General features: G+C 41.4%; 1 protein-coding gene across 6 annotated transcripts in view; it reads left to right on the top strand.

Moving 5' to 3' along the window:
* The window catches only part of pex1 (peroxisomal biogenesis factor 1), a 78,301-nt gene that overhangs the window by 25,882 nt on the left and 27,123 nt on the right, over positions 1 to 25,296 (top strand). For 3 of the 6 annotated variants that reach the window (XM_062047212.1, XM_062047211.1, XM_062047216.1), the window contains 14 exons: positions 3,299 to 3,448; positions 4,729 to 4,812; positions 8,510 to 8,624; positions 12,048 to 12,649; positions 12,730 to 12,849; positions 14,477 to 14,600; positions 15,502 to 15,608; positions 15,679 to 15,764; positions 18,897 to 19,029; positions 22,586 to 22,682; positions 22,778 to 22,948; positions 24,298 to 24,452; positions 24,551 to 24,728; positions 24,792 to 24,958. In XM_062047212.1, coding sequence (XP_061903196.1) covers positions 3,299 to 3,448; positions 4,729 to 4,812; positions 8,510 to 8,624; positions 12,048 to 12,649; positions 12,730 to 12,849; positions 14,477 to 14,600; positions 15,502 to 15,608; positions 15,679 to 15,764; positions 18,897 to 19,029; positions 22,586 to 22,682; positions 22,778 to 22,948; positions 24,298 to 24,452; positions 24,551 to 24,728; positions 24,792 to 24,958 — 2,289 coding nt within the window. Of the gene's footprint in view, positions 179 to 3,298; positions 3,449 to 4,728; positions 4,813 to 8,509; positions 8,625 to 12,047; positions 12,650 to 12,729; positions 12,850 to 14,476; positions 14,601 to 15,501; positions 15,609 to 15,678; positions 15,765 to 18,896; positions 19,030 to 22,585; positions 22,683 to 22,777; positions 22,949 to 24,297; positions 24,453 to 24,550; positions 24,729 to 24,791; positions 24,959 to 25,296 lie in introns of all 6 variants that reach the window. The other 3 variants (XM_062047215.1, XM_062047214.1, XM_062047213.1) reach the window with 3 other exon arrangements.

Genomic DNA, 25,296 nt, shown 5'->3' with positions numbered 1-25,296 from the left:
TCGATTGACTACGAGTTTGTGACACATGTAGCAACAATATCGACGTATACCAGTCCAATGGGAGCCAAATATGTTTAGCAGTCGCGGTATTCAACCCGTTACAATTGTGTTTAACAACACGAAAAACTGCTTCCTTCATCTTTCGTCGAAGTTCATTTCCCACCTTTCCCTGAACGAGGTAAGCTCGCTTGGGTTAGCCGTCGTGACGAGCTAGCTAAAGTTAGCCAAACATTTCACCTGCTTTCAACCCACAAACACTCGTTTTGTCACTCAAAGTTCCACTGTAGCCAATTTATTGAAAACAACACAGTGTCACTGTTATTTTTCAGGTCTGTTTTGGCAGTATGAGCATGTAATTAGTGAATCAACATATATTATATTTGTAATATCTGTTGAACATACACTATATTGCCAAAAGTATTTGGCCACCTGCCTTGACTCACATATGAACTAGAAGTGCCATCCCATTCCTAACCCATAGGGTTCAATATGACCTTTTGCAGCTATTACAGCTTCAACTCTTCTGGGAAGGCTGTCCACAAGGAGTGTGTTTATAGGAATTTTCAACCATTCTTCCAAAAGAGCATTGGTGAGGTCACACACTGACGGCCTGGCTCTCAGTCTCCGTTCTAATGCATCCCAAAGGTGTTCTATCGGGTTCAGGTCAGGACTCTGTGCAGGCCAGTCAAGTTCATCCACACCAGACTCTGTCATCCACGTCTTTATGGACCTTGCTTTGCACACTGGTGCACAGTCATGTTGGAAGAGGAAGGGGCCCGCTCCAAACTGTTCCCACAAGGTTGGGAACATGGAATTGTCCAACATGTTTTGGTATCCTGGAGCATTTAAAGTTCCTTTCACTGGAACTTAGGGGCCCAGCCCAACTCCTGAACAACCAACCCCACACCATAATTTCTCCTCCACCAACACAAATGTAGCGTTCTCCTGGCAACCTCCAAACCTGCAGACTCGTCCATCAGATTGCCAGATGGGAAATTGTGATTCATCACTCCAGTGAACGTGTCTCCACTACTCTAGAGTCCAGTGGTGATGTGCTTTACACCAGTGGTCCCCAACCACCGGACCGATTGGTACCGGGCCGCACAAGAAATAAAATGTTTTATTTATTTATTTATTTTTTCTTAAATCAACATAAAAAACACAATATATACATTATATATCAATATAGATCAGGGGTGCCCACAATTTTTCAGCAGGCGAGCTACTTTTTAAATGACCAAGTCGAGGTGATCTACCTCATATATATACACACACACATATATATATATATATATATATATATATATATATATATATATATATATATATATATATATATATATATATATATATATATATATACACTACCGTTCAAAAGTTTGGGGTCACATTGAAATGTCCTTATTTTCAATGAAGATAACTTTAAACTAGTCTTAACTTTAAAGAAATACACTCTATACATTGCTAATGTGGTAAATGACTATTCTAGCTGCGAATGTCTGGTTTTTGGTGCAATATCTACATAGGTGTATAGAGGCCCATTTCCAGCAACTATCACTCCAGTGTTCTAATGGTACAATGTGTTTGGTCATTGACTCAGAAGGCTAATTGATGATTAGAAAACCCTTGTGCAATCATGTTCCCACATCTGAAAACAGTTTAGCTCGTTACAGAAGCTACAAAACTGACCTTTGAGCAGATTGAGTTTCTGGAGCATCACATTTGTGGGGTCAAATAAACGCTCAAAATGGCCAGAAAAAGAGAACTTTCATCTGAAACTCGACAGTCTATTCTTGTTCTTAGAAATGAAGGCTATTCCACAAAATTGTTTGGGTGACCCCAAACTTTTGAACGGTAGTGTATATATATATATATACATTTATATATATATAATTACATTTATTTTGCCGTTTTTGTTCACATGTTAAAGGTGTTTTAATGAATATACATGCATGTTTAACATATAGATTCCTTTCTTTCATGAAGACAAGAATATACGTTGGTGTATTACCTGATTCTGATGACTTGCATTGATTGGAATCAGACTCGTGCTGATAACGTCCACATTTTCAAATGGAGAAGAAAAAAAGTTCCTCCTTTCTGTCTAATACCACAAGAAAGTGGTTGGTTTTTGGCATCTTATTTGTCCAGCGTCCATATTCGTTTGTATACACTTTACAAGAAATACATTGGCGGCAAACTCCGTAGCTTTCTAGCTTGTTTGCGCTGGCTTTCGGAGACTCTTATTTTGTTAGCAAAATAGAGCAGCACTTTTATTGTGAAGACAGGAACTGTGCGGTCAGTCTTTAGGCTTTTGACGGGAGGTATGGTTGAAATAAAAAGTGTTTCTCGCCTTTTTTCCTTCACACTGAGCTGGCAGCAACTAGCATCATTTCACAAGATCCTCGGGTGCCTTGAATTTCAATCAAGTGACGAAAGTGACGTCATAGCGAAGATTTATGATCGCTCATTTTTAGGTCTATTTTTTTTAATGCCTGGCTGGCGATCGACTGACACATCCTCCGCGATCGACCGGTAGCTTGCGATCGACGTAATGGGCACCGCTGATATAGATCAATACAGTCTGCAGGGATACAGTCCGTAAGCACACATGATTGTATTTCATTATGAAAAAAATAAATAAAATACCCCCCAGCCCCCCCGGTCCGTGGGACAAATTTTCAAGAGCAGCTACAAAACGGTTGGGGGACCACTGCTGTACACCGCTGCATCCCACGCTTTGCATTGGACTTGGTGATGTATGGCTTAGATGCAGCGGCTCGGCCATGGAAAGCCATTCCATTAAGCTCTCTGCGTACTGTACGTGGGCTAATTGGAAGGTCACATGAAGTTTGGAGCTCTGTAGCAACTGACTGTGCAGAAAGTCTTTGCACTATGCGCACCCCTCTCTTGTCAGTTTACGTGGCCTACCACTTGGTGGCTGAGTTGCTGTTGTTCCCAAACGCTTCCATTTTCTTATAATAAAGCCCACAGTTGACTTTGGAATATTTAGGAGCGAGGAAATTTCACGACTGGATTTGTTGCAAAGGTGGCATCCTATGACAGTTCCACGCTGGAAATCACTGAGAGGGGCCCATTCTTTCACAAATGTTTGTAGAAACAGTCTCCATGCCTAAGTGCTTGATTTTATACACCTGTGGCATCATTTGGATGGGTGGCCAAATACTTTTGGCAATATAGTGTATGTATGTGGTAGTTCCCTTACTTATGCTGACTGGTTGGATAAGTTACTGCAGCGTGACGCCAATCTGTCAAAAACAATGCACTTGTGTCCTAGAATCAAGCCTTGGAGTTGTCCAGCACTCATGGACCTCCAGTGTTCCTCAGCTGGACTCTCAACCGAAGCTCCTCCTCCAGTGTTGACGCCCATCGTGTGGAGATCTGCAGGCATCTGGGAGAGAAGCTGGGCCTGCGGGATGGAGAAGAAGTAAGTGTCTGGTCCTTTTGAATGAGCTGTCAGGCACTGGTACTGGGACCAAAATTGTTTAATCTTTATATAAACGACATTTGTAAAGTTACAAAGGACTTAAAGTTAGTTTTATTTGCAGATGATACAACTGCTTTCTGTTCAGGAGAGAACACACAGAAGATAATACAAATAATAACAGAAGAAATGAACAAATTAAAAAGATGGTTTGACAAAAACAGACTATCTTTGAATCTCAGTAAAACTAAAATAATGCTATTTGGTAATAGTAGGAAAGAGCATCATACGCAAATACAAATAGACGGAGTAGACATCGAAAGGGTAAAAGAAACCAGATTTTTGGGAGTATTAATAGATGATAAAATGAACTGGAAATCTCATATACAAAACATACAACATAAGGTAGCAAAAAACATTTCAATAATGAATAAAACAAAACACGTCCTGGGCCAAAAATCACTTCATATTCTCTACTGCTCACTAGTGTTACCATATCTGAGTTATTGTGCAGAAATATGGGGAAATAACTACAAATGTGCGCTACATTCGTTAACCATGTTACAAAAAAGATCAGTTAGAATAATACATAATGTTGGATATAGAGAACATACAAACCCTTTATTTATTAAGTCAAAAATATTAAAGTTTGGTGATTTGGTAAAATTGCAAACAGCTAAAATGATGTACAAAGCAAACTATAACCTGCTACCAAAGAATGTACAACATTTCTTCTCAACTAAAGAGGAGATGTATAACCTTAGAGGAAAAAATAATTTAAAACATTTATATGCACGTACAACACTTAAAACTTTTAGCATAACGGTATGTGGAATTAAATTATGGAATGGATTAAGTAAAGAAGTTAAAAATTGTACTGACATGATCCAGTTTAAGAGGTTGTTTAAATTAATAGTGCTTACAAAGTACAAAGAAGAAGAATTATGAGAAAAACTTCCAACCTTATTGAAAATATTCTTCATCTCAGTATGTTAATAATGACTGAATTAATTAATTACATATTGCAAACTGTTGTATATACTAATTCATAGATGTTATTTTATTATATAAAAAGGTCAGTAAATGATTTTATATAATTGTAAATGCTTTGAAGTGGGAAAGGGGTAGGATTAAATAAGCTTTGCTTCTTCCTACTCCTTTTCGGGCATGATGTAAATGAAATGATATGAAATTGTGTGATGTATTATGATGTAAATGTGTTCATGTTCGAAATAAACTAAAAGAAAGAAAAGAAAGGTACTCAAAAAAGTTGTATTTTGCAGGGCTTCTTGAGACCATGTCAGCAAGTCTCGTCAGTACATCAAGTCTTTGTGGAGCCTCTGTCGTCGGATGACTGGGAGATCTTGGTATGTCCTTCTAAATGCTCATGCTCACTCACAGTATATAGCCGCTAATGGCGTGGTGCTATTGTAGGTTATTAAGGTTACAAATATACTTTAGCGTCACGTAGCTTGCCGTCTTGCTCCTCCCCCTGACGCTTCATGTCTGCAGCGACGCGGACTGCAGAGGAGGTTCTCTGATCACAGGAGGACAGACGTGCTAGAAAAAATGCACAAATTATTGTATGATGTAAATCAGGGGTGCCCACACTTTTTCTGCAGGCAAACTACTTTTCAATTGGCCAAGTGGAGGGGATCTACCTCATTCATATATAACATTTATACATATACAAGTAAAGTTTTTGTGAACAAGTTAAAGGTTTTTAATGATAGTAAAATCATGTTTAACACACATAGATTCCTTTCTTTCACGAAGACAAGAATATAAGTTGGCGTATGACCTAGGGGTGTAACGGTGTACAAAAATTTCGGTTCGGTACGTACCTCGGTTTAGAGGTCACGGTTCGGTTCATTTTCGGTACAGTAAGAGAACAACAAAATATAAATGTTTTGGTTATTTATTTACCAAATTTGTAAACAATGGCTTTATCCTTTTAACATTGGGAACACTATAATAATTCTGCCCACGTTAATCAACATTAAACTGCCTCAAGTTGTTGCTCAGATTAAATAAAATGACAAAACTTTTCTTCTACATATAAAAAGTGCAACATTAAACAGTTTCAAGTCAACTCATCATGCTTAATTTATTACAGCATTTGGGAAGCCTGTAGTTGATTTTATGTAAATGTTATATTTTTGTCAACATGTGAAAGCAGGGACCCTGCCATTCAAAACTAGGCTGCTCCATTACTAATGATTAATGTAACTATAGCTGAAAAAATGGTACAATAGCAATAGGAGAGACTATTCATCCCTGAACACCATGGCGTTCATGTAGGCTTAAAGGCCTACTGAAATGAATATTTTTTATTTAAACGGGGATAGCAGATCTATTCTATGTGTCATACTTGATCATTTCGCGATATTGCCATATTTTTGCTGAAAGGATTTAGTATAGAACAACGACGATAAAGATTGCAACTTTTGGTATCTGATAAAAAAAAGGCTTGCACCTACCGGAAGTAGCGTGACGTAGTCAGTTGAACATATACGCAAAGTTCCCTATTGTTTACAATGATGGCCGCATGAAGTGAGAGAGATTCGGACCGAGAAAGCGACAATTTCCCCATTAATTTGAGCGAGGATGAAAGATTTGTGGATGAGTAAAGTGCAAGTGAAGGACTAGTGGGGAGTTGAAGCTATTCAGATAGGGAAGATGCTGTGAGAGCCGGGGGTGACCTGATATTCAGCTGGGAATGACTACAACAGTAAATAAACACAAGACATATATATACTCTATTAGCCACAACACAACCAGGCTTATATTTAATATGCCACAAATTAATCCTGCATAAAAACACCTGCGTGTTTGTTATGCTAGCTCCTAGCTCCTCTGCTAGCTCCTAGCTCCATAGAACACGCCAATACAATTCAAACACCTGATCAACACACACAATCACTCAGCCCAAAAGACCGTTTACCTAACCCAAGGTTCATAAAGCTTATATATTTTTAAAAAGTTACGTACGTGACGCGCACATACGGTCAAGTTATCGAATGTTTAGCAGCCAAGGCTGCATACTCACGGTACCTGATATTCAGCTGGGAATGACTACAACAGTAAATAAACACAAGACATATATATACTCTATTAGCCACAACACAACCAGGCTTATATTTAATATGCCACAAATTAATCCTGCATAATAACACCTGCGTGTTTGTTATGCTAGCTCCTAGCTCCTCTGCTAGCTCCTAGCTCCATAGAACACGCCAATACAATTCAAACACCCGATCAACACACACAATCACTCAGCCCAAAAGACCGTTCACCTAACCCAAGGTTCATAAAGCTTATATATTTTTAAAAAGTTACGTACGTGACGCGCACTTACGGTACGGTACGTGTTATGCTAGCTCCTAGCTCCTCTGCTAGCTCCTAGCTCCATAGAACACGCCAATACAATTCAAACACATGATCAACACACACAATCACTCAGCCCAAAAGACCGTTCACCTAACCCAAGGTTCATAAAGCTTATATATTTTAAAAAAGTTACGTACATACGCAAAAAAAAGCCAAAGCTGCATACTCACAGTAGCACGTCTGCGTCTTTGTCATCCAAATCAAAGTAATCCTGGTAAGAGTCTGTGTTGTCCCAGTTCTCTACAGGCGTCTGTGTATCCAAATCAAAAGTCCTCCTGGTTAGAGTCTCTGTTATCCGAGTTCTTCCATCTTGACTGCATCTTTCGGGAATGTAAACAAAGAAGCGCCGGCTGTGTACTGTTGTGGCTGACTACGTTCGAAAAATACGTCCATTTCGCACCGACAACTTTCTTCTTTGCTTGCTTGGCTTCCTTCTCCATAATGCAATGAACATGATTGAAACAGATTCACGAACACAGATGTCCAGAATACTGTGGAATTATGAAATGAAAACAGAGCTTTTTCATATTGGCTTCAATGTGGAAGGCATACCCGTGTTCGTCGGGCTACGTCACGCGCATACGTCATCCTCAGAGGCGTTTCGAACCGGAAGTTTAGCGGCAAATTTAAAATGTCACTTTATAAGTTAACCCGGCCGTATTGGCATGTGTTATAATGTTAAGATTTCATCATTGATATATAAACTATCAGACTGCGTGGTCGGTAGTAGTGGGTTTCAGTAGGCCTTTAATGATGCACTTACATTATTATATCAACTATCAGAGACAGAAACTCTTCATTTAACATAATGTCATTTTTTGCTGCTTCAACACAGCTCAATCAACACAGAAAAAGGTAAAGTGAAATAACAGACAGACAGGGCTTTGCTGTCCGTAACACACACACATACGCACACCACAAAATGAGCTAACGTTACGCTGAAAGCGAATTAGCCTTCACCTCAAGCCAGGACTGCGAGCGAGCTGAGCTGCCTTTTATATTTCTAGAAGGTCAACGGGCTCATACTGATGTTACTAGTAGTTGACTGGGAGGTGTTTATTATCATTTGGGGAGAGTCCGCAGCCTGATGATTACCTGCTAAACGCTAAGCACTGACTACATGCGCTCTGAATATGCACTGCTGATTGGCTGTTACTGCTCTGAATACACACTGCTGATTGGCTGTTACTGCTCTGAATACACACTGCTGATTGGCTGTTACTGCTCTGAATACACACTGCTACTCCTCCCCCTGACGGGCACCTCCCAAAAATAGAAACTAGGCAGTGCTGATAATGTTGTTAATATTCAGTGTTTTATTGTTCATATTTAATTTTGTAAATCCCACTTGCTTCATTTTCTTGTACATTTTGGGTGTCCCATTGAGTAAAAAACTTTAAAATTCCATTCCGTTTTTTTGAGTTGGTCTGTCATAACTTTTTTAGAACTCTATCGGACGTTGTGACTTTTGGTATTAGTGTTCCCGGAAAAAAAGGGACCCAATCACACATTCTGTACAGCAGATTTTTACAGCTACATGTGTATATATCATTTACACACACATACACATTGGCCCCCCCAGACACATTTTTTTCTCTCAATGTGGCCCCCCGAGTCAAAATATTTTCCCAGCTCTTGCATCATCATGATTTTCTGTGCATGACTTCTTTTTAGGAGCTCCACAGCGGCGCGCTCGAGGAGCATCTTTTGGATCAGATAAGAGTCGTTTTCCAACATGCCGTCTTCCCCGTATGGGTGGACAACCACACGGTCATCTTCATCCAGATAGGTATGACTTTTGGGGAAGTGGAACCTCTTAAATTAAACACAATCCCATCCCTATATGCGGACATTTTACATTTTATTTCATCATTACTGTTGCTATATGCTTGTGTTTTTGTTTTTTCAGTCTGTGTATTGTATTGTGCTGTTGTGTCAACCTGTTTTTATGTTGGAATTTAGTATCCTTGCTATATACTGGCACATACTGCCCCTTTTAAATAAATAAACCTTTAGTAAAAGTGGTTAGAGTGTCCGCCCTGAAATCGGTAGGTTGTGAGTTCAAAACCCGACCGAGTCATACTGAAGACAATAAAAATGGGAGCCATTACCTCCCTGCTTGGCACTCAGCATCAAGGGTTGGAATTGGGGGTTAAATTACCAAAAATGATTCCCGGGCGCGGCCACCGCTGCTGCTCACTGCTCCCCTAACCTCCCAGGGGGTGACCAAGGGGATGGGTCAAATGCAAGGTACAAATTTCACCACACTTAGTGTGTGTGTGATGGTACTTTTAACTTTAAACAAAAAATAATGCCGGTTATGATCTGGAACCTATTTAAAAAAAAAAAATCGGTTCCAGTGTCAAACCTTTACTACCTTTTTTTTTTTGCCTTACTGTCCATTTTTTAAAGTAACATGTTCTTAGCTTTTAAAGGGAAATTGCACTCTTTTTGGAATTTTGTCTATCATTCACAATCCTTATGTAAGACCAGAACACGTTTTTCTTTTTTCATGCATTCTAACTCGTAAATAAATGCTAGCAAAAGTCAGCTAACAATGGAGCCAATGGGAATCGCTCGTTTTTGACTTTTACACGCTCTAAAAAAACATCCAAAAACGTCCGTCAATGTTTTGTATACATGCTGTAAGTACATATGTAATGTAGTAACATTCATAATAACATGTGATATTTACATATTTTTGGCATTTTATGCATACGATGGCGTATTCATTCCACAGACATATCACAACATTCACTTTTCCTTTCAACAAGAACTACTACTAATCATGGCAGACTTCATGAGAGAAGACTAACTACTTTGTGTCAAATTATGATCCTTAAAGGTATATTTTTTAGTTTGAATATGAGGAAGATGCTGTCAGGTTCAAACACTGATGACATCTATTAAACTGATGACATCTATTAAACAGACGAGAAGCAAGGAATTAAACAGAGACGGAATTCAATTTAGCTCATTGAGGAGAAACGTCTGGGCTGTACTCTTTGTATAGTCTTCCACCACGCTCTGACGAAAAAGGTCCACGCCTCCTCTTTTATTTGGATATTCTCTGATAACATAGCAACAGCTGTTTCTAAGGGGAGAGGGGGTCGTAAACAGCCGTTTCCCTCGGTCATAAAACAGTTCAAAGAAAAGATGCCTGGAGCTTGCGTCAGGTCCTGCTTCCTCTCCGCTTTGTAGATCTCGGGTCATGACAAAATCTTCCCGTGGATTACAATAGATCAAAGAAACCGACACCTTCATGTTGTTTCCCATCCTACACAGTGGAGTTTTACAAGCCTTTTGATTGGTAAGATCAAAGACAGCTTTTGTCTGCTCGCCGGGAACTCATTGAAACACAAAGTTTTGTGATAACTTAGATACACATCTGACAGATGCGATACAAGTTTTAGAAGCTAAGTGATAAACAGATCCAGCAAGTAGCGGTATTGCTAAGTGCTAACTGAGATCGGTAGGTCATGAGTTCAAACCCCGGCCGAGTCATACCAAAGACTATAAAAATGGGACCCATTACCTCCCTGCTTGGCACTCAGCATCAAGGGTTGGAGTTGGGGGTTAAATCACCAAAAATAATTCCCGGGCGCGGCCACCGCTGCTGCTCACTGCTCCCCTCACCTCCCAGGGGGTGATCAAGGGTGATGGGTCAAATGCAGAGAATAATTTCGCCACACCTAGTGTGTGTGTGACAATCATGGGTACTTTAACTTTAATAAGTTGGATGTCAAAGTTGACCAACTTCTCGGTTTAGGTCCACAACCTTCTATTATCAAAGTGAGGTAGATGAGGCATGATTTATAATCTACAATTAACTTTCACCAACTCAGAGGCGATGCAGCAGCTCAATATAGCAGCATAAGCTAGTTAGCTCCTTGTGATCGTGATGCCGCTAAAAAAAAAGATAATTTGCGTTAGCGCTTATCACAATATCGCTAATACTTGGTTAATATTCAAGTCACAAGATGTAAATGGGATATTGTTGGTGTTTTTTGGATGTTTTTTAGAGGGCTTTACAGGCGGAATAGAGTATAATTAGCTGCATTGGTAACCACCTCGTACTTGCCGTATTCTATCACTTAGAATGCATAAAAAAAGAAAAACATATGTTCTTGTCTTACTTAAGAATTTGGCAAAATTCCCCAAAAAGTGCAGTTCTGCTTTAATATAGGTACTAGGGTTGTACGGTATACTGGTATTAGTAAAGTACCGCAATACTAATGGATCATAAACAATACTATACTGCTTCTAAAAAGTACCGGTTTCTTTTTTTTTTTGCCGTGGCATTGCTGGTTTTACGAGCAGAGTAGCATGTTTGGCAGCGCACAATCACTGAGTACCTACAAGCAGACAAAGTGTGTAGACAGAAAAGGGAGAATGCACGCGTTTTGGCTTAAAAACTAATGATAAAGGTGAAGCTATAACACTGAAATGCACTGAATTGCTTTTAACATGGCTAACGTCCATCCGCAGTCGGCAGTGTTGTAGCTACTTCTAAATCACTAATCCTCGCCTCCATGGCGACAAATAAAGTATGTTTCTTACAAGTATCATTATCACTGCAGGACGAGGAATAGCTAAACATGCTTCACTACACACCGTAGGAGGATACAATTGCTCACCGGTGTCACTGCTAACAAAAGCTAGTGCGCCTGAATGTAAACAAATGCCATGGGTGGATCTACACCTGACAACTACTTGGTATCGGATCGATACCTAAATGGGTGGTATCATCCAAAACTAATGTAAAGTATCAAACAACAGACGAATAAGTGATTATTACATTTGAACAGAAGTGTAGATAGAACATGTTGAAACAGGGAAAAAAAGAGATATTAACAGTAAATAAACAAGTAGATTAATAATGAATTTTCTACCGCTTGTCCTTCATAATGTCGACAAAATAATAGGTAGATAAATGACACAATATGTTACTGCATACGTAAGCACCCAAATTAGGAGCCTTTGTTTGCTTACTTACTACTAAAAGACAAGTTGTCTAGTATGTTCACTATTTTATTTAAGGACTAAATTGTTCTTGGATTGCAATAAGAAACATTTTTTGTTAAAAATAAAGCCAATAATTCAATTTTTGTGGTCCCCTTTTATTTAGAAAAGTATCGAAATACATTTTGGTATCGGGACAACCCTAATAGGTACTACACTTCAAATAGTCCTCTTTGCTAACCTCCTGCAGTGTCCTTGTCGCCGTCTGTGCCTTTTGGTCGCCTGGAGCCCTTCACAGAGCTCATCGTGTCCCCAAAGAACCACACCGCTCGCCCCGAGGGTTCCTCTCAGCCTCCTCACGGCGTGTCAGATCCACCGTCCCAAACTGTGTCCACCTCTGTGCCTCAGAGTCAGCAGTGGGGCCTAAAAAGTCTGTTTGGTTACATGACAAAGGGCACACGTGACCCAATCAAGGAGCTCCCCTCTGTACCGGATGTCCCCGCCCTCCTCCAGGACTCGCGCTACAGAGTATGCGGTGCACCTCCCCTGTCTCTCGGCGACGCGAGTCACATCGCTCCAAGCGTGCTCCACGTCTTACCTTGGGGCCACGGATCGGATGCCAGCCTCACTGGAGGTCTGCCCGCAGTGACCTTTGGCCTGCTCTCCAGGGTGGCTTCCCCCAGGGAGGCCAAGGAGAGAACTAAGTCGGCTGCGGAGAAACAGAAGGAGGGAGCTGGCGAGGAGGTGAAAGAGGAAGCCACGGTGGTTCGTTTGATATGCCATGATGTGGACGAGCTGGCAGAGGAGCAAAGAAGGCCCAGCAAGGGAATGATCCACTGCGGGAAAGTCTGGGTGAGACATCCATAATTTGCTCATATACGTCATTATTTGAGCAAATCATACTTCATCCTTTTTATATTTATATGTACCAGATCCCACCACCTTTGACCACCAGACTTAACATCTCGCCACACTCCACAGTGAGAATTAGGCCGGTAAAATCGACAGTGAAAGTTGCATCCTCCATTCGCCTCCAGCCTCTGAATCAACTGGTGAGTGTCAGGAATAATTTTGCGCTGTATTGTTGTGTATGAATGTATCTTGTTAAGATTTTATATATACCAATATCAATATTCCTTATTGATTCCACACTCTTATCGATAAATACTTTAAAATGTAATATCGGAAATTATCGGTATCGGTTTCAACCTCCCGATATTCCCGGGAGACTCCCGAATTTTAGTGCCCCTCCCGAAAATCTCCCGGGGCAACCATTCTCCCGAATATCTCCCGATTTCCACCCGGACAACATTATTGGGGGCGTGCCTTAAAGGCACTGCGTTTAGCGTCCTCTACAACCTGTCGTCACGTCCGCTTTTCCTCCATACAAACAGCCCAGTCATATAATATATGCGGCTTTTACACACACGAGTGAATGCAAGGCATACTTGATCAACAGCCATACAGGTCACACTGAGGGTAGCCGTATAAACAACTTTAACACTGTTACAAATATGCGTCACTGTGAACCCACACCAAACAAGAATGACAAACACATCATGGGAGAACATCTGCACCGTAACACAACATAAACACAACAGAACAAATACCCAGAACCCCTTGCAGCAGTAACTCTTCCGGGATGCTACAATATACAACAAAATTAGGCATAATAATGTGTTAATTCCACGACTGTATATCGGTATCGGTTGATATCGGAATCGGTAATTAAGCGTTGGACAAGATCGGAGTATCGGATATCGGTAAAAAAGCCATTATCGGACATCTCTAAAAGTAATGCATTTAGTATTTTTTTTTAGCAAAATAGGTTGTACACCACCAACATCATGTAACATCTCACAGCAGGAAAGTCTTATCAACACCTGCCATGTAAGTCTTAAGTCAACTATGTTTGCAGTGCAAGGTGCAATGCAGTTATGTCACAATCTTGTAAAGACCACACAGATCCAGCGCAGTGTTTTTATTCATTACGGTTACCACACGGCTGCAAATAATATTTATGAATGGCATTCAAACCTTTTACATGAAATATATAATATGAATCAATGCAAACAATTAGCAGGTTGGGTGAGTGTGCATTTAAGCAAAGTGTGTTTTGATGGAGTGATGGAGTGGCGTCAGACGACGACTACAGACCTGTTAGAGAAGGCTATCTTGCTTCTGAGCAACTTTATTGATTGTTATATTACTTAAATGTGTCATATTGGCCTAAGGATTAGTGGGTTGCTAAGAGGACGTATTGCGCAGCAGCACTAACTTCAAACTGACACTCTTTATAGCGTGCGTAACTTTTGAGGGACGGTTGGCATGCTAGCTTTTTTAGCTATTTTTACATGCATTAGAATCAAATAACTTCTCCCATTCTAACTGTCAGCATGCTAACGTTAGCATTTCAGTTCCACTTATGTGTATCAGCGGCTTGTGCACATACAGGATTTAAACGCAACTTCTCCCGAAATTGCATATTCTAATTAAGTTAAGTTAAGTTAAAGTACCAATGATTGTCACACACACACTAGGTGTGGTGAAATTTGTCCTCTGCATTTGACCCATCCCCTTGTTCACCACCTGGGAGGTGAGGGGAGCAGTGGGCAGCAATTCTGCTTATTAGTACCCCTATTGTGTCCTTATGTGTTATTTTTCACAATTTCCCCACAGAAGCAAGAGGACGAAGTGGATGAGATCCAGACCGCCTTCCTCGGCTGGCTGCACACTCAAAGTCACCAACCTTTGGCCTGTCTGACGCCGCGCTCCGGCTCCGTCCTCCTTCACGGCACCGACGGTGAGTCAGCTCAGAAATACACTGTACATACTAAAGCAGTGTTTTTCAACCGGCACACCAGTGATCCGTGAGATATTGTCTGGTGTGCCGTGGGAAATTACGCAACTTCACCTAATTGGTCCAAAAAATATTTTTTTGCAAATCAATAATTATAATCTGCAAATAATGTGCCGTTGCTTAGTGTCTGTGCTGTGTAGAACTCGGCATGGTAACCACGTAATACTCCATGTCAGTAGGTGGCAGCGGGTAGTTAATTGCTTTGTAAAAGTCGGAATGTGTCGGGTGAGACGAGGATGGTTTGCTGTGATCCCAATATGCAGACCACAGCGGGAGGCAGCGTGCAGGTGAAAAGGTATGTAATGCTTACACCAAAAATTAACCAAAGGGAAAGGAAAAGGCTATGCAAAGCGAAAGTAAAACTGAACTGGCTACAAAGTAAACAGAAACAAAATGCTGGATGACAGCAAAAACTTACGGCGTCCACAAAGTACATCCGTACATGACATGACAATCAACAATGTCCACACAAAGAACGATAGCAACAACTTAAATAGTCTTGCTTGCGAACACAATGCAGGTGCGGGGAATAGCGCTCAAAGGAAGACATGAAACTGCTACAGGAAAACACCAACAAAACAGGAAGGGCCACCAAAATAACAGCGCAAGACAAGAACTAAAGCACTACACACAGGAAAACACAAACAAACTCAAAATAAGGCACGACGACCTGGTGGAGTTTCATTTTTTAACGTTTCCTGCTGGTGGTGTGCCTCCGTATTTTTTAATGAAAAAAATGTGCCTTGCCTCAAAAAAGGTTGAAAAACACTGTGCTAAACTATGGACATCTTGCATTTTAATATGTTGTTATATCTATGTATGTTCTCTCTTCTTTTCCTTCCAGCCAAGTTAGAGTTTGCTGTGACGGTGCTGAAACCAGAACCAGAGAGCGACCCAGCAGACCAGCTGTTTCTGCTCGCGCCGTCCGTTTTGCAGAAGAAGCACATACAAGTTTGTCGAATTGAGCTTGCTATTGCTGTAATGTACGACCTCGGGAAACTCACAAGTTCTTCACGTTCAGGTCGTCAGAGAGGCTGCCATCACATCACCTGCCAACGATGTACCTGACCCAGCAAAGCAAGAACTTCCCTCATTAGAGACGCTGGGGTGAGTCTCTGTTTGTCTTCCTAATACTTGTTATGATAACACATTGGGCCTGATTTACTAAAGGTTTGTGTGTACTAAAACACGGGCAAACTTGATTGCACACACAAAGCTGATCCAATAAACGTGTGCACTGTGGATTTTGTCTGTTAAGTGAGCAGAATAAGGTGTTCAATCCATTTTGCGTCTTTGTCTTCAATAATATGCAAAATATATGCTGATGGTCAAAACGCCCACGATACTAGGGGGAGAAGATGCAAATATAATGATTTAGCATGCGCAGTGTGATTTATCAACACTGATCACTGTTTTGCGAGCACTATTTAGGGTTGTCAGACGGACGTGTAAAATGACAGCACCACACACGGCTGCATGATCAGACAAACATCCTCCACAAATTCGGTTTTGGTGTCAATATTTTTTTAATGACGTTTGTTTATTTCACATACAAACCTCAAAAGCAGTGAAGTTGGCACATTGTGTAAATGGTAGGGGTGTAACGGTACACAAAAATTTCAGTTCGGTACGTACCTCGGTTTAGAGGTCACTGTTCGGTTCATTTTCAGTACAGTAAGAAAACAACAAAATATACATTTTTGGGTTATTTATTTACCAAATTTGCAAAATCTTCCACCAAAAATATTTTTCTTAGTGGAATACCGGTATTTGATGTGAAGTAATGGGAACCTTGGTTAGGTCAATAATTCATAATAACATTGATTTTGATTCAATATTATGTTTTGAGCAATGACTCTTGGAAAGAAAAAAAAACAGCTTTGTTTTATTAGTCAACATTGCAACTTTTTCTAAATTACATTTCACCTTTAAGCTTTTTTATTTCACTTTTGTTATGTTTTTGTTTATTTTAATAGTATCTTTAGAATGTGCCGTGGGCCTTTAAAACATTAGCTGTGGGCCGCAAATGGCCTCCGGGGCACACTTTTGACACCCCTGCTATAGATAATAAAAAATGAAATGTGATAAATCTATGGATAAAAAGCAGAGCCTGGCGACGCATGCACGTTTATCATAACTCTCTCGCTCTCTCTGTCTCTGCCCCTCCCTCACCAATGCTGCTGCACGCACAATTTGTTTTGTTTTTAACCCCTTCTTAACCCTGAACGTACATTGTTAATGCACGCAACCATAACTCAAAATGCGGGACATTTGAGGCATTTGAGAAACTCCGCCCTGACAGCTCCGTAAAAGAGGACATGTCCGGTGAAAAGAGGACGTATGGTCAGTCTATCGTAGCCCGTTAGTTGCTAGCATGTCGTGTGTTGTGCCTCGGTGTGCATTGTTTACACAACGTGCGTTACGCTACTTAATATGTCCGTGTGGAAACTCGTTCGGTACACCTCCGAAACCGAACCGGAACCCCCGTACCGAAACGGTTCAATACAAATACACGTACCGTTACACCCCTAGTAAATGGTAAATAAAAACAGAATACAATGATTTGCAAATCCTTTTCAACCTAAATTCCATTGAATAGACTGCAAAGACAAGATACTTAATGTTGTAACTGGAAAACTTAATTTTTTGCAAATATTAGCTCATTTGGAATTTGATGCCTGCAACATGTTTAAAAAAAGCTGGCACAAGTGGCAAAAAGACTGAGAAGGTTGAGGAATGCTCATCAAACACTTATTTGGAACATGTCACAGGTGAACAGGCTAATTGGGAACAGGTGGGTGCCATGATTGGGTATAAAAGCAGCTAACATGAAATGCTCAGTCATTCACAAACAAGGATGGGGCGAGGGTCACCACTTTGTCAACAAATGCCTGAGCAAATTGTCCAACAGTTTAAGAACAATTTAGAACGAGCTATTGCAAGGAATTTAGGGATTTCAACATCGACGGTCCAAAAGGTTCAGAGAATCTGGAGAAATCACTGCACGTAAGCGACGATATTACGGACCTTGGATCCCTCAGGCGGTACTGCATCAAAAAGTGACATCAGTGTGTAAAGGATATCACCACATGGGCTCAGGAACACTTCAGAAAACCACTGTCCGTAACTACAGTTGGTCACTACATCTGTAAAAGCAAATTAAAACTCTACTATGCAAAGCCAAAGCCATTTATCAACAACACCCAGAAATGTTGCCGACTTCGCTGGGCCCGAGCTCATCTAAGATGGACTGATGCAAAGTAGAAAAGTGTTCTGTGGTCTGCCGAGTTCACATTTCAAATTGTTTTTGGAAACTGGACGTTGTGTTCTCCGGACCAAAGAGGAAGAGAACTATCTGGAGTGTTCTCGGCGCAAAGTGTAAAAGCCAGCATCTGTGATGGTATGGGGGTGTATTAGTGCCCAAGGCATGGGTAACTTACACATCTGTGAAGGCACCATTAATGCTGAAAGGTACATACAGGTTTTGGAGCAACATATGTTGCCATCCAAGCAACGTTATCATGGACGCCCCTGCTTATTTCAGCAAGACAATGCCAAACCACGTGTTACAACAGCGTGGCTTCGTAGTAAAAGAGTGCGGGTACTAGACTGGCCTGCCTGTAGTCCAGACCTGTCCCCCATTGAAAATGTGTGGCGCATTATGAGGCCTAAAATACCACAACGGAGACCCCGGACTGTTGAACAACTTAAGCTGTACATCAAGCAAGAATAGGAAAGCTTCAAAAATTGGTCTCCTCAGTTCCCAAACGTTTACTGAGTGTTGTTAAAAGGAAAGGTCATGTAACACAGTGGTTAAAATGCCTCTGTGACAACTTTTTTGCAATGTGTTGCTGCCATTAAATTCTAGAACTGCAAAAAAAACATGTTTCTCAGTTCGAACATTAAATATCTCGTCTTTGTAGTCTATTCAATTGAATATAAGTTGAAAAATATAAGTTGTCTCCTGCATGTTTGGAAGCATAGCAAAACGCCACAGGGAGGAGGAGCATGATAACATGAATGTGCAGTAAACGAGTGTCTCCGTGGTGATGCCTTGTATTGTGCACGCAAAATTATCATTTAAAGAAGGCGGTCTGCATCACTTTCAATTGCACACGCAGTCTTAGTAAATAACACGCAACATGTCCACTTATAGTACATGCTATTTTATAGATTGCACACACTGTTCGCTGCGTGGGGTTTGGATCTTAGTAAATCAGGCCCTTTGTCTTTCCTCAGTGGCGTTGACGAGGTGAGCAGGAGAAGCTTTGAGTTCATCTCTCACAGTCTGCTCGCTTCCCCGTTGGCCAGAGAGCTTGGAGTGATGGCACAAGGCCTCAGAGGAGGAGCGCTGCTCATCACCGGCGCTAAGGTGTGTCATTAGCACCTGTCCTACGTTGTGTCAACGCTTTCATTCTAAAAGACTTTTCGCATGTCGCAAACAAATGGGAAAAAGCATACATAAAGGCCCCTATTCGCTTGTTTGCGCTGAAGTGTTTTTTTTCTGTGAATTTGAAGCTACGCACATTCCTCTTATTTGATTCTCTCACTCTGTGATTCAGGCAAAAGTGCTTAAATTTCAAATAAAGGGGGGTCATTACTAACGAGGCGGACTTTTTTGTCGTGACGCCTTTTTTTCTTATGCTTGCGTGAAAATTATAGAACATGTAGTTTTTTCAATGCTTATGAATGTCTTCTAAATGCATCTTGGCCGTAAACCTGCGTCGCCATGGCGATAGAGCGCTATCCCTGTAAATCTGAATTATTTATATTTAAATAAATGATAAATGGGTTATACTTGTATAGCGCTTTTCTACCTTCAAGGTACTCAAAGCGCTTTGACAGTATTTCCACATTCACCCATTCACACACTGATGGCGGGAGCTGCCATACAAGGCGCTAACCAGCACCCATCAGGAGCAAGGGTGAAGTGTCTTGCCCAAGGACACAACGGACATGACTAGGATGGTAGAAGGTGGGAATTGAACCCCAGTAACCAGCAACCCTCCGATTACTGGCACGGCCACTCTACCAACTTCGCCACGCCGTCCGTATTTGTGATACATTTAGGACAATTATATTCTTCCAACTAGGGTTGCACGATTAGTCGACGTCAATTCGACATTGAGGTTTTAAATATTGTGATGACCTAAGCTCAAAATGCTGAGTTTTTTTTTTCCTTCTCGGCCTTCACCGGCATTTGAGTGACAGACATGTTTGCCAATCAAAATTGTTGAGCCTTGGGTCCTTTGTCTCCTGGCCAATCAAATTTGTTTACAGGGAACAGCAAGTTTGCGTGTGCTGCAGTGGAGGCAGTCAATACGCTAATAACAAACATCCCTTGCACCTTGGAAAAAGTTTTGATGGTACCTGGGCCGATATCAATAAGTCAATTAATCGAACAGTAAAAATGAAAATAGATAGGTAGGTAGGTCTTTATTGTCATTGCACAAGTACAGCGAAACTTTGTTTTCAGCACAAACCCGTTCAAGATTAGACAAACAAACAGGGTACAGGGTTACAGAACAGGAACCCTGATGGGTCGCTACAAGGCGCCCTGTAAAAGAGGTGAAAAAGGTAAACGCTGGGGGAGGTTGAGTAAAAAAATACCATCTAGACTGGGCTCCTAAGGGGGCCCAGTCTGGAGTGGGAAAAAACCTCCATAGCAAAGCACATAAATGGGTTATAAATGGGTTATACTTGTATAGCACTTTTCTACCTTCAAGGTACTCAAAGCGCTTTGACAGTATTTCCACATTCACCCATTCACACACACATTCACACACTGATGGCGGGAGCTGCCATGCAAGGCGCTAACCAGCAGCCATCAGGAGCAAGGGTGAAGTGTCTTGCCCAAGGACACAACGGACGTGACTAGGATGGTAGAAGGTGGGGATCGAACCCCAGTAACCAGCAACCCTCCAATTGCTGGCACGGCCACTCTACCAACTTCGCCACGCCGCCCCCATATACATATACATATACATATACATATACATATACATATACATATTACAACATACATCTCGAGATATCTAGCAACAGAGGGGAAGGTGGGGGCCACGGTGGCAGGCTGCAGCTCTTCAGGCGCTGCCCATTCGTCCATCACCCCTAAGGGATTTGCATCAAGGGCGTTGGATGTGGGATGGGGTATGTGTGTGTGTAAGCCTGCCGCGTGTCTCTATTCCGCGGCCTTGGTGTCGTGCAGTCGCTAGTCCAAAGTCAACAACAACAGGTGTGTGTCCATGAGAGACAAGAAGGGAGTTTGTTGTGTCTTCACCGCACTGTCCTTCGGGAGAGTCTCGAAGCCATGGAAACAATCCAAGTTCGAATGTTTTGTATGCGAGTGAAAGTAAAATTTGCTTTTCACAAAACTCCTGCGGCGCAGACAGCCCGATGCTATCTAAATCACAAGAGTGTCCACAGTTCTTCCCGCATCCTCCAATCATTTGTGGCAGCTTTGGGGTACTTTGAAGACTGCCAGCAACTTCCAATTTGTCGACAAACCAGAGCAACGCTTACTCCAATCAGCAGATGTCCTGTTGTCATAATTCCGAATAGGTGGATATCTTCACGTCCTCGACTGGACGGGTCGCCAGGCACGCGGCACTCCTTCTTCTCCCAAGAGTCCGTCCTGTGTCCAGCAACAACTGCTTCGTCATGACAAGCAAGTTCCCCCAAACCCAAGATCTTGTCAATTTCGTTGAGGCCAGTTGAATAGTTCCAATGTTTAGATTTGGAGAGCAGTGCAAAAAGAGGCAACAAGAAAGTCAAGACAAGACAAAGTCTTGGGACGGTTGAGGGTTCCAGGTTCGATCCCCGCTTCTGCCATCCTAGTCACTGCTGTTGTGTCCGTGGGCAAGACACTTTACCCACCTGCTCCCAGTGCCACCCACACTGGTTTAAAAATGGATCTTAGATATTGGGTTTCACAATGTAAAGCGCTTTGAGTCACTAGAGAAAAGCGCTATATAAATATAATTCACTTCAAGTAAAATACTTTGCCGGCCTCGATAAATTGGTGCCTGTTTTCTTCGTCTCTTGCTTCAAACTGGGAAAAAGAGGTCTCACTCTGCATCGCTCTCAGCACCTGAGCGCATTTATTTATCAGTAGAATTAACTGAATCTTTGTCTTGGAGAGCGGCACCCCTGGCTTACACACACAGGATTCACTGACATCGCCTCTACTTGCTAGTGAGAAGTTCCGCAAAGTAACAAAAATTTAGAGGAAACAATAGGATTACAAAGACAAATGTCCCGTTGTGGGAATATTATAGCTTTAAACCAGACTGGCAATATAAGCCCATCAACACGGACGAAAGAATGCCGTGATGGCAACCAAAAATTTTTTCCACCTCAGGATGTTCAACATTCATTTAAGTTAATTTTTTCCTTACAGAAATCAGGGTCCATTTTATTTTTTGGTTAATTTATTTAGGATAACTTAAAATTATTCAGCTTCCAATTACAGTACAATGGTAAACAATTCCACAGTAATGACAAATACAGGTTTACATCCTTTTTAATGGTTACTTGCATTATTATATATTTGTGCTTACTTTGGTCACAAAATAATGCTGACAATATCATCGTTTATCAGCAATAATTTGTAGAAAAATATATTGTCCAGGAAAATTTGAAGAATACCCTCACTTTATAGTTTTTATTGGTTATTTCTTCAGTTTAAGAGCACAATATAGACAAACGTTCTGTCTGCATGAAGCCAAATATTTTTTAAAGTAGATTATTGTATATTATTCTAATGCAGCCCTCTATCGTACTGTACAGAGTTGTAAAAGAAATCTTTGTTAATGAACGACTGTAATCAAACTATGACCCCACATATGTATCTGTGGCGGACCTTCACCATTATATGCTGTATGGGAAACACTGTTAACTTCATCAAGATGTGCATTGTTGTTTATCAGGGCAGTGGAAAGAGCGCACTCTCTCGCGCCCTCTGCAGGAGAGCAGCGGATGAGCTGGATGCACACGTGGAAGTGTTGGAGTGTAAAACGTTGCAAGGTGGAGAACTTACGCGACAAACTTGCCTTGTGTCATAATTTTATGGTGATGATACCAACGTGTGTGTGTTTTGTTTTGTTTTTGTCTTATTTCAGGAAAAAGGGCGGAGACGGTGCGACAGACGCTGCAGGACGTTTTCAGGCATGCACAATGGCAGCAGCCCTCCGTGGTCCTACTGGATGACCTGGATCACGTCACGCCGGCGCCCTCTACGCCCGAGCACGATCAAGGCCCAGAGGCGCTGCTTCACCTGCACATCGCACAAAGTACCCAACACATACACGCTCACACATTTTTTAGTACAGTCTAAGGCAGTGGTTCTTAACCTTGTTGGAGGTACCGAACCCCACCAGTTTCACATGCGCATTCACCGAACCCTTTTTTAGTGAAAAATAAAATGTTTTTTTTTTTCAAATTCAAGACAAAGTTATATGTTTTTGGTAACACTTTAGTATGGGGAACATATTCTAAGTAACAAATACTTATTTAGAGTTTTTTGGACACTAGGGGAACATATTCTAAGTAACTAAGACTTAATTTAGAGTTATTTGATTAGGGTTAGAGGGTTAGGGCCATGGTTAGAGGGTTAGGGTTATAATAAGGCCATGCCGAATAAGGCATTAATAAGTACTTAATAATGACTAGTTAAGAGCCAATATGTTAGTGATTTGCATGTTAATAAGCAACTAATTAATGGTGAATATATTCCCCATACTAAAGTGGTACCATGTTTTATTACTGGTGCACAAAATGAACCGTGCCTGAACATCACCTTGTTCAAACAACAAAACCAACACAGTGCATAAACTCACAACAAATTACACACCTGCAAATCAGTCTGACTTCTGCTGTTGCCGTATCCGTAATACGCCGATAGGGAGAAGTTTTTATTTACACGATGAGTCGGGTGTGTCTTGACCTCAGCCGAACCCCTGAGCCCGACTCACAGTACCCCTAGGGTTCAATCGAACCCAGGTTAAGAACCACTGTTCTAAGGTTATAGAGCGGAAATTTCCAAAGCTACTATTAAAAAAAACAAAAAAAAACAGTGGAATAAAACAGCAAACAGGTGAAATGTAAAAAAATGCAATGTTGACTCCAATAACACAAAGCTGCCATGCAGGCTGTTTTTTTTTTATAACAGTCATTGCTCAAAAAATAATAGTGCATAAAAATTCATGTTATGAATTATTGACATATTCAAGGCTCCAATTACTTATAAAAAAATTGCCTTACACAATTTTTTGGGGAAAATATTGCGTTTTTGTTTGCCATATGAAAACAAAGTTTTTATACAGTTGGTCACACAGCTCCAACAATCCATGAAAAATCTTGAAAATAAGTTGAGATCCATCCAGCAGAGCAACATCTTCAGGTTTATGAGAAAGATAAACATCAAACCGCCGGATAATTTTTGTGATTTCGGAATTGTTGGAGACTTTTTGATGACATGTGCTTCAATGCACTGACACACCATCAATACTGGATTGCCTGGAATCTGAAAGTATCCTGAAAGATCACCTGCAATCTGAAAGTACTTTCATCACTAAAGAATGGCGACTATTTTTCCGGTGGAAAAGTTTGGACAGCCGTGTTATGGAGTGCGTGTTTGCAGGTTTAATGGACATCGTGGACCAACTAGTAGACGACAACAGTCTGACGTGTTTGATCGTCACCAGCCTGAGTCAGCAATCCTTACACAACAAACTCACCTGCGTGGAAGGAACACACTTCTTCCAGGGATTCACACACATACAACCACCTGACCAGGTTGGACTCTAGTCTACTGTAATCTATCTCTATCTATCGTCACACAGACACACTATAATAGCTTGTGTGTGTGTGTGTGTGTATGCGCGCGCATGCAGGCTCAGAGAGCGGACATTTTGCGTCGTCTGATCCAAACAAGGTGTCCTCAAAGCTCTGTGACCTTTGACCTGGAGGCTGTGGCCAAGAAGATGGAGGGATACCTTCCTCAGGATGTGGCGGTGCTGTTGGAGAGAGCTGTCCATGCCAACACTGCGCGAGGCGGACGCCATCACGCCGGTAACAAACATCACTTTTTGTTGTTGTCATGAGTCACTCCTGACTTTCTTGTGTGTGTTCCAGGGGTGTGTTTGTCCCTGCAGGACTTTGAGCAGGCTCTTGAGGGCTTCACACCTCCCTCCCTCTGGGGAGTGGACCTCCATACTCCTAGTGGGCCCGGGCTGGATGGGGTGGGAGGACTGACGGAGGTGCGACAGCAGCTCATGGACACCATCATGTTACCTGCAAAGGTACGCATATCCCTATCCTTCTAGAACAGGGGTCGGCAACCCAAAACGTTGAAAGAGCCATGTTGGACCAAAAATACAAAAAACAAATCTGTCTGGAGCCGCAAAAAATTAAAAGCCGTATATACAGTAAGTGTTATAATGAAGACAACACTTGACGTAAGTGTCTATATTAGCCTACTATCAAAATGACTATGTGTCGCAGGCTGAAGCAAATCTTCGTTGACAGAAATGTTGAAATGTAATATTTATTCCACACATTTTTACAATATTAGAAACCATTAGTTAGACTGACCATACGTCCTCTTTTCCCCGGACATGTCCTCTTTTGCGGGGCTGTC

The sequence above is a fragment of the Entelurus aequoreus genome, linkage group LG05 (genome assembly GCF_033978785.1).
Source record: "Entelurus aequoreus isolate RoL-2023_Sb linkage group LG05, RoL_Eaeq_v1.1, whole genome shotgun sequence".
Classification (NCBI taxonomy): domain Eukaryota; kingdom Metazoa; phylum Chordata; class Actinopteri; order Syngnathiformes; family Syngnathidae; genus Entelurus; species Entelurus aequoreus.
The sequence above is the reverse complement of the archived record's forward strand: the minus strand, read 5'-3'. Positions and strand labels throughout refer to the sequence as shown.